This window comes from Piliocolobus tephrosceles, chromosome 12 (assembly GCF_002776525.5).
Source record: "Piliocolobus tephrosceles isolate RC106 chromosome 12, ASM277652v3, whole genome shotgun sequence".
Classification (NCBI taxonomy): Eukaryota; Metazoa; Chordata; class Mammalia; order Primates; family Cercopithecidae; genus Piliocolobus; species Piliocolobus tephrosceles.
In genome coordinates this window covers 73,231,188-73,241,657 of record NC_045445.1, presented here as the reverse complement: position 1 = coordinate 73,241,657, position 10,470 = coordinate 73,231,188, and the positions used below count along the sequence as shown (strand labels likewise).

Here is a 10,470-nt window from a genome sequence, read left to right as displayed (position 1 = left end):
AGACTAAAGAGAGCAAATGCACGAGTCTTTGAGTTAAATTACTTGAAACATTTCCCCCTAATAGCCCCTAATAACAACATACACTGTGACAGAATAGTTATAAAAAAAATTTAAATCAGCAGTGGTTCAAGTTCACTTTACTATATTTATAGGGCCACTCGACCTTTGTCAACCAACACTCCTGCCCCAAAGTCTTAATTAGAAAAAAAAAAAAAAACAAAACACAAATAATTAAAATGATTCCAAAGGACTGGTATATGGATTGGTGTGAAAAAAAAAAAGAGTGACACTGGTCAGTTGCGGTGGCTCAGGCCTGTAATTTCAGCACTTGGGGAGGCCGAGGAGGGTGGATCACCTGAGGTCAGGAGTTTGAGACCAGCCTGGGCAACGTGGTGAAACCCCGTCTCTACTAAAAATACAAAAATTAGCCGGATGTGGTGGTGCACATCCCAGCTACTTGGGAGGCTGAAGGCAGGAGAATCGCTTGAATACGGGAGGTGGAGGTTGCAGTGAGCCGAGACTGCATCATTGGGTGACTCCAGCCTGGGTGAAAGCCATCTCAAAAAGGGCAGGGCAGGGCAGGGCAGGGGAGTGATACATTAAATAATGAGTAAAACTGAGAGATAGTTCAAAGGATGTAAAGTAAAAACACCCCAAAACAAAAACCCTAAATTAAACTCAGGGATTAAGTCAGGAACCCCGTTGCATTCTCTGAGAACTGTACCTGAAACCCGTTTGAACTCAAACGGGTTTTGCACTGGCAAGGAAGCACAGAGTAGGGAAGACCGCAATAACAGATCATTTTTTTAAAGTCACACATTGCAAAGCACATTTGTGTATATTAGCACAATTAATCTTCAAAATAAGATAGGAGTAAATCCTCTACACTTTTCTTGGGCATTTACTTTTTTGTAAGAGTGTGTAAGATATACAATTCAATCATTTGAGCTTCAATCATTTTTCTACTTCCAAACCTGGTAGTATTAAAAATTCCAAAGCACTAAGAGGTTTGAAGGTCCATATCTCAAGGTCCTCTTTATTAAAAAATTTGAGCCAGAAGCAAAAACAAAGGTTATTTTCAAGATACACATGCATGACTTAGAAGTCTCCATTTCATAGAGATTGGGAAGAAAGAAAGTAGAACAAAACATCTTATTAATAAGATATAAAAGTTAAGACTAGAAACCTGGAAGCAGATATGCTGGATGAATCAAGGCTTTTCTAGTGAGTAGCCATGTAGGCTTAGGCAAATTACTTGATTTCACTAAAACTCATCTTTCTGATCTGAAAAATCAAATTAACTGATAATGTCATTCTGATGATTGAGATTATGGACTCTGTGAACTGTAAAGCTCTTTATAAAATTCCAGTGCTTGGCACATAGAAGACACTCAGTAAATGCTGAATGAATGAATAAAAAAGTGAACAAATCTAGGTAGCAACAGTCTAGTCTTTTTTTTTTTTAAGCTGTTTCTTATCACTAATATGAAGAGAACAGGCTACAACTTCCTGCTGGTAAATATCTTTTTTGAAGGAGATGCCAACACGTATTTACAGAAAGAATGTGGCTCATTACCTCAGATAATTCTCCGAGAATTTCTGCTTGAATACTTATAAGCAAAGTTATAAAAGGTATTTTTAGTGTTAAAAACTTGTCGTTGTATTCAGCAGTCTTAAATTTTTGAGAAAACTGGAAAGCAAAAATTTGTATGTACCACAACCTTCAACTACTGCTTTGTTTTAATAACTTCTTTTTCTTATGAAAACGACAAACCACATTTAGAATAAAAATGAACACAAATCTACAAAAGTAAAAGGATGACTTGGTAATTTCATGACTATGAGGATATCATGGGCATATTTTTTGCTCTATAAGGTCAGACTAGACAAAAACACTTGTTTTATAAACAATACTGAATCTAATTTATAAATTAAAATTTAACATATGGAAATAATTCAGAACTACCAGCACTTCATTATTAATATTTTAGATGAATAATACTCAAGGGTAACAAAATAGTACTTTTCAAATGATTACACAATTTGGTATGCAAATTTCACTTAAACATATTGTAAGCTTTTTTTAAAAGCCAAGGGAACATGTTAGCAGTTTCCTCGACTTAAATTACTTAACAGACTATACAAAATTGCCAATACAAATTAACATGTTGTTATACAAATTCTAACTATAATTGCAACATGACAAAAATCAACCACAGAAATCCTTAAAAATGAATAAGCTCCATCAATTAATATTAGTCACCTAAATTAAAGAATTTAAAATGTTTTTATTTCTTCATATATTTACTTACAAAACTTATAAAATTGAAGAGAACTGCAAAGATGCTGACCAGGCAAGGCGGCAATTCAAAATTAATACTAGAATCAGAAAGACTTTTAAGTCTCCAACATCAAATTAAATATTTGTTAATTAATAACTGTTAAAATTAGATGTCTAGAATTATAATAATTAAAATTATAAGATTTTATAATTATAATTAGATGTTTATAATCTGTAGATAAGAACTTCATTAAGGCAATTGTCACAGCTGGCAAAGAAAAATCTATTAAAGTTACATAGAAAGGAAAGAAAAATGTGTCCCTAAAACTTTGGGGAAAAAATTGATGCCATAAAAATTTTACTTCATTTAATATTATTGTTTGATCTACCTATGTTTTGTAGCATTAAAAAGCCCTTAAGTATTTATATAAATGACCTGAGAAAGCCACTGTAAGCGTATAGGCTTAACTATCCCACCAAAAATCCCATTTAAAAGATCAACTCACAGGCTCAACATATTGGTTTTATTTTGCACATTTTTGTAAAGTAGCTTTAAATTGTCAAGAACATATAATTGAGAGAGAATGGGGAGCACCTTTTCCTTGACCTTCTCAACTTGGGAAAAAAAATGGATCCTCAGGCTGGAGTGCAGTGGCATGATCACAGCTCACTGCGGCCTTGACCCCCCAGGTTCAAGTGATCCTCCCACTTGTCTCCCAAGTACCTGGGACTTACAGGTACACGCAACCATGCCCAGCTAATTAAAAACAAAAAAATTGTTTTGTAGATATGGTGTCTCACTATGTTGCCCAGGCTGGTCTTGAACTCCCGGGCTCAAACAATCCTTCCAACATGGCCTCCCCAAATGCTGAGATTGTGTGAGTCACTGTGCCCGGCCTTAACCAAAAATTTTTAATGTAAGATTTTTATATCCTTAAAGAGGACTATCTCTAACCAATTAAGCAACTAAACGAAATACCAAACAACTTATCTCCACTTCAATCTCTGAATATTATAAAAAATCAGGCTACTTTTGTCCTGAATGCATTTTTTTTTATTCTAAATACACAAAATAGACAGTATATACATCAAAGATACAGTCCAGTCTTTGGTCAGCTGATTTATCTTGTATCTAGTGGAATGTCTGCCATTGGGAGACAAATTCTGGTAACTATATAGGTTATGAATGTTCCTGTTAGAGCATTCAGATCATCTCACCTCACTTCTCTCCCTCCTACACTTATACTGAATTAAAGCACCATTTACAGTATAGTTAATCTGACCATATATTTTAAAATGCCAGGGATATATAGCTCAGCTGTTAAAAGTCATAAGTCATAATTATATTAGAGATCTATTCATTTTGAAAAGCTCTGCAAAACAAAATGTTGACAAATGCTTTGCAGGCTGTTATTGAATGCACCAAGCAGCCCACATTTAAAGTGTAAACATCATATTTATTATCCTAAAAGTGACCCAAAGAATATTTGCAATGTCTAAGATGAAAACAAAAACAAAAAACAAAACCTTTTCTTTGATAGGAAGAAGCATCCTAGTTTCTCAGATTAAAAAATACTAGTAATAAAATATTCTATGACAAAGAAACAAGACCTAAGAGTTACATGTTACAATCTCTAAAGCTGAATAGGTAACTCCATATTTCTTTCTTCTGGTTAATTTTTCTCTGGTACATAAATTAAGGCATAAAGCAGCAAGAGTGCAATTGATTCCAAACAACTTGGAATTTTATTGTAAACATCCCATAAAGAATGGCAACAAATTAGTCCAGTTTTTTGTCTTTGAAGATAATTGCTTATAATGACTGACAACTGCCAGACAAAACATCTTTTATAAATCAAGCCAGTTTAGATTACCTTTTTTACTGAATTTTAGATTAATGGGCATTTTGCCCATATACAATATCATATCAACTATGAACTGATTTTTCCATCTTAAAATGTATGGATACCAAGAACAAATAAAAGGTACAGTTATGTTAATACTGTGTAAGAGATTACAAAAGACAAGAATGATAAGTTACAGGACAAAGAAATAAATTACTGATTGCCATCACCACAGTATTGTTTAAGAATTAACATTTGAAGTACTGCCTAATGTGTATCTGGTGACATATGCAAAAACACATTTCCCAACTGGATTTCTAAATATTTTTGCATATCATTTTAAAATTCAATTACCAATGGTGGTTTCATTATGTTATCAATAGTTTTATTTTTTAAGAAAATACTTATCATGCTTTTATATGTCAAAGTCTCATATTCTAGATTTAATTTAGAAGAAATGGGCATATATGTAAATAAACAAACACAACTTAATTCTAAACTGCAGGGCCTTTCTACTGTACTTCTCCCATCGATGAATCAAAAATTGCCAATCTTAAGTGTGGTAAATTAGGTGCAGTTTTCATGGCAGAAAGGAAAGTGAGGATAAAAGTAAGCAGGATTGAAAAGATGAAAAAAGAAATAATCAATAATAAGGGTATACGGGCCGGGCACGGTGGCTCACACCTGTAATCCCAGCACTTTGGGAGGCCGAGGTGAGGAAGGAAGGAAGGAAGAGAGGGAGGGAGGGAGGAACGAAGGAACGAAGGAACGAAAGAAGGAAGGAAAGGAGGGAGGAAGGAAGGAAGGGGAAAAGAAAAGAGAAAAGAAAAGAAAGAAACCTGAGTGCTACCCATATTCCACAAAATATAGCACCATGAAAAAACTTAATTTTATGTTGGAATTTAATCAAAACTTGGTAAAGAAGCTTTGCTAAAAGATGAGAAACAAAAAAGCATGAAAATACTTTCATACTAATTTTTGAAACAAGCCATAAAAGTGACCTTAGAATATTCTATTTCTGATAAACCTTTCATAAAGCCTCACGCTCCACAAAAATATTGGGGATGGGGTTAGCATTTAAAACAATGGACTTTACATGTCAAAAGTTCCATCCTTTCCCCTAGAACTATTCATCTCAGAACTCAAAATATGACTGTAATTGCTTAAAAGGCTGGACAGCAAAGTATACTGAAAATTATATATGATGCAAGTCTCCCTTTTATGGATGTAAAAATTCCAACTTGAAGATAAGTACCAGTTGGTAAATGTACATAAAATGATTCCCAACATACATAAACAAGTAAAAGGTGTTTTAATTCCCCATTACCAGAAACACACAAATTTTTGAAAAATGCTCAAAAAAGTTTTATCAGAAAGTTAGAAGTGGCGTTTACATCTTTCTCTTTCAATCACTCTATTATTGTCTGATGACAATCTACGGGATTAAAACAAAAACAACAAAAACATAAATAACTGAAATGTACTTCAAAGTATTAGAAGGCTGAGTTAAATAGCTGAGCACACAGTTGTGCAGAATGAGATTTATAATTTTACTCAGTTACTTTGTTACTTTGCATATGGGTGAAACAAAGTGTTGTAAAGAAGAATTCCAACACAAGTCTGATTTCTGGGGAGGAAAAAAAAAAGAAAAAAAATTAAAAAGGGAAACAAAAAGAATAGAGGGACACAGGTATATGATAAAACCTGGACTGGTTATCTAGAAGGCATAATGAAATGGATGATCAAGCAGTAAATATACAGGCTAAGAGCTGTACAGAGGCAAAAAGTTGGTAGACTGTCCTCCATACAAAATGTTCTCTTTTTTTGAATGTCGGAGATAAGGTGTGTCAAGCTGGGGAAAAAACTTTACACACATACAAGTGCACAAATACACATATACAAAAATTTAGTAATTGGGCTAGTAGGCTAGTGAATGTTTGAGAGAGCATCCTATTGCTGAAAGAGAAACACACAGTAAGCCATAGAAGAAACACACAATTCAGATTTTATAAATATATACACACACTAAGATCTTAAAGCTGGGAATTTAAACATTATTAGCATTTATGAGAAATATTACAGCTCACTGACTATTCATATCTAGCATAGGATTAGGTTTATACATGTATATGCTCTCATGGGCCTAAATATAACAGTGGTTTTTCTTAGCAATTTAAGATTTAGGCTTTTCTTCAAAATTCTTTGTTCATTTCCTACTTGCTTTGCTATGGCTGGACCCAGATTTTACGTAAGTTTAAAGGGCCTCAAAGAAATTAAAATGATAAAGTAATCAACGTGATACTAATTACAACACATTCACAGGAGGTGGTATTACAAGAAAGCAAAGTGTAAATTGGGGGGGAAAAAAGTCCAGATATAAAAGTAAAAATACTATCTTCCAAACTTTTATTTTCACACTTATTAAAATAATTTGCATGCAAACAGAAAATTATCTGTTTGTTTAATAAATGATAACTATGTTTATCTAACATACCCTGATGACTAACTCTTTAAATCTTAATAACTGAAATAAACATTACAGCAAAGTGCTGTTCACTACTATTTTCACAGTATTTCACTACATATAAAATATGCTTTAAAATGCCTTCAGCCTTATTATTCTAATTATCTAATTCTAGAAAATCTTGACATTTGGGAAATAAATGTGGCATTTTTATTTTTCAAAATAAATTATAAATAAAGCTCCAGATAGCCAAAATCACACAAATGTCAATTCTTCTACATTTCAAGAGGTCAGCTCTTCATAGAAGAATGTCAACAAAAAATTTCACACTAAAATGATACATGTGATCCATATTTGGGTATATCCAGGAATTTAAGTAACTATGTTACTTAGATCAGGATAGGCCAAAGTATTATTGATTTCAGGAATACAGGCACGATTTAGTCTAAATGCCCAAGAGATAAATAACTGAAACAGCACGTTTTAGCAAAAACCAAATGTAGTTTCAAATAGGAACGTTTTGAATCTCTACTATGGTTAAAAGTGGCAGCTGAGTTACAACCAGAAGTAGTTTTGGTTTAGTGAAAAAAAGACTACAACAAAAAAATAGCTTGGTCTGCTGTCTAGTAACAGAAGTTAGTGCCATTAACAATTCACAACAATACTTTCTCTTAAAGCCTGAACATCATTTCTACTGCAAGTGAAAACTGCTTAAAGATGTTAGTCCAAGAATAACCCTACTGCCGACCCTACCAAAAAAGCAAAGTTTTATGTGTGTACGCCTTCCTCTGCACTTAAGGGTTTTCAGATGCACGAAATGATTGAAAGCATGAGACAAACACATTAGCTTAAGAAATATCCTGGGATAGCTAGGTATACACTAAGAAGTCTGTTTTATCCCATGAGTCTGATCTAAGTGCCACAAATTTGCTGTTACAGAAACATAAATTGATACTATCCCTCTTACCTCAGAAATGTAAGTATCTAACAAATTGACGAATCTGTAATATTAAATTTGGGAACTAAAATTGACCTTGAAACTCAAGCTCACTTATGGAACCATGTGCACTCTACTGCTGTAAACAAGACAATAAGGGTTTTTAAAGATGCTTTTTATCTATAAAATAATGATTCACAACATCAGTGTGCAGTGCAATAAGGTTCTTTCCTGAAAGACTAGAACAGAAGAACCCTTTGGAATGATATGAGCAGAATCTATAAGTTGATTTATAATACTAGCTAGCCAAAACATTCCAACTCAAACTAGGTGCTTTGTTAAATTTTAAGATTCAAATGAAAACCAGTAACTCACAGCTGTTAAATGGTAAGTGGAGCAGAAATATATGAGCAGTAGCCCAAGTCTACTTACACAAATATGTTCATGTTCTAAGAAAGCCTAAGGTAGAGCATACTATACTTATGAAAGTTTGTTAATTACATTAATTTGAGAGCCAATACAATTATTAACAACCTCTCAGCTTATAACTTATGGATATTCATTCCTATTAAGCTTGTTCTATTTCTCCTTAGTCAGTAAGGAATAACAGCATCTATTTTCCTTAATGTTTCCAGTAGTTGTAGTTAAGAGGTAGCTGAGCTACTGTTCAAAGAAGTTGTTCTTTGTGGATGAGGATTTTTCAAATGTTTAAGTTACTTAAGCTACACAAATTCTATTAATGCAATAAAATGTGATAGGAAAAAAAATTGATGCAGGAAACTTTTGCATTTGGCACCTTGTCTAGATTGATACCTCAAGTATTCTTTTTTAATAAAGTTAATGCACACATCAGAACACACCACGAAGATCTGCTACATATTTACAAGGCACCAACCCTTTCTCACCTTTAACGTGAATTATGCAAATCAATGAAAAGCATATCAAGATCCCCCCACCCCCCAAAAAACTGTAGTATAAATATATACTTCAGTTCAGTACAAGTCATGAAAGTTTGGCCTGGGAAGAGTAAAATAATCCAGATCGCTCTTACAATATAGAAACTGTAAACATTTAATAGCTGCCTTTAGGATTGGTGTATTGTGCAAAAGTTATTATTACTGGGTATAGGAATCAAAATGGCAAAAACAAACTATATAAAACTCTGTAAGAAGGTGCTATACTTCTGTGATACAAAAGCAAAAGAGGGCTATTCTATTGAGATAAAAATGTCATGCTACTCTTAAGAAGCTGAATGCTCCTTTAATGTAGTAAATCTGTAGTGTGTCTGTGTTGTGTTTCGTGTGTGTGTGTGTGTGTGTGTGTGTGTGTGTGTGTGTGTGTGTGGGCAGAATTTCTTTTAATTTAAGGCCTAATGAGTAAGGCTTATTTGAACAAATGAAGTCTTGAAACAAATGTATACTGGCATAAATGGAAAAGCACCAATGTGAAAGGAAGCAGAAGTCCCCACACAACTTGCTTTGTAGATTTCCTGGTAAATTCCCTGCAGTAGAAGGCCATTGAATTTTTTAAGTTATTCTAAATTTATTAACTGTTAATAATTCCATCCCATGAGATGGCTAACCCTGGCTTTTTCTGTCATTTTACGCACTCTGCCTGATCTGGATGTACCAAGATTCAGAGGATCCTCAGTGGACACAAAATTGTCATTATCAGAATCATCATTATATAAAACAGTCCTCCTGCCTTGGTTTCTTGTTTTAATTCGAGGCAGTCTACTGAAACGTCCTGAAAACATGGTATCAAATTCATCATCTGCAATACGTGCTCGTTTGGCTCTGGTAGCTCCTCTAGAAGCACCTCTTCCTCCTCTCCCTCTTCCCCTCCCCCTAGTGCCACCTCCACCTCTTCCTCTACTCCCTCGTCCCCTGCCTCCTCTTCCTCTGCCTCCTCTACTCCATCTACCCCATCTTCCCCATCTGCCTCTTCCTCCTGTGCCTCTGGTCTTCCAATTTCTTTTTCCATTGCCATGTTGCTTTCTGAGTTTTCTTTTAGGTCTGGTTTGTATGAATTTGCTATAATCATGGTCTCCATCTACATAATCTTGATCTGTTCTGGAAGTTGATTCAGAGTCAGAGTCAGAACCACAGGTACTTTCAGAACTTAAACTGGATCCTAACTCTCCACTCTCTGAGGTGGATAAATGAGACTTCTCTTTTGTTTCTTTTTTCTCTTTATCTTCTCCTCCCATGTTTTCATCTTCTTCTGATGCACTAAGTAGTTTTCTCTTGATTCCTGTCCGGGGCTCTCTGCCATCACCATTTGTAAGGGGTCCATCAAGGGAATGATCTAAATTAAAATAAATTATTTTTAATAGTTAAGCTTCGACATTGAAAAAATGGTTATTTAGGTTCAAAAACAGTCTACAGTTCCCAAAAATACGTGGAATAAAATCACAGAGGGTGTCAGAGTAAGAATTTAAATTTCTTCAAAATATAAGATATTCAAGTGTTTATTTTTGTCTGCTTTTTTGGGAGGGGGAGGAGATTATGGGGGTGGAATGATGGCAATGAGGTTTAGGCAGAAGTTTTAAGGGCCTACTTCAGGAAGAATTATCTGAGAACATGAATTAGTTTCATTCATTTGGTCAATAAATTTTTATTCATTGTCTACTATTAGCAAGGCATTGCTAGAAGGTTTGAGTATGGCAATGAAAGGGATAGTCCTTGCTCTTGGAATCTGTATTTTAGTGGGAATACCTTGAAAGATAATAAAGTGATAAATTAATAATAAAATTTCACACAGACATGTTATAAAGAGGATTTTAAAAAAGAGTGTTTATGTGTAGAAGGGAGTGTATTTTAGATAGGGAAGACTTCTCTACAGAGGTAGTATTAGAAGAAATAACTGAATGAAGTCAGATGTAGGGAAAGAACATTCCAGAGGAGGGAACAGAAAGCAAGCCAGTATAACCATAGTGGAATAG

At 34.2% G+C, this 10,470-nt stretch overlaps 1 protein-coding gene across 2 annotated transcripts in view; it reads right to left on the bottom strand.

The window, feature by feature from the left end:
- Nucleotides 1-1,465: 1,465 nt before the first annotated feature.
- Nucleotides 1,466-10,470, bottom strand: part of BRWD3 (bromodomain and WD repeat domain containing 3) — a 136,410-nt gene continuing 127,405 nt past the window's right edge. For both annotated transcript variants that reach the window (XM_023202831.2, XM_023202832.1), the window contains exon 41: nucleotides 1,466-9,833. In XM_023202831.2, the coding sequence (XP_023058599.1) occupies nucleotides 9,079-9,833 (755 nt within the window). In that variant the 3' untranslated portion in view covers nucleotides 1,466-9,078. The remainder of the gene's footprint in view (nucleotides 9,834-10,470) is intronic.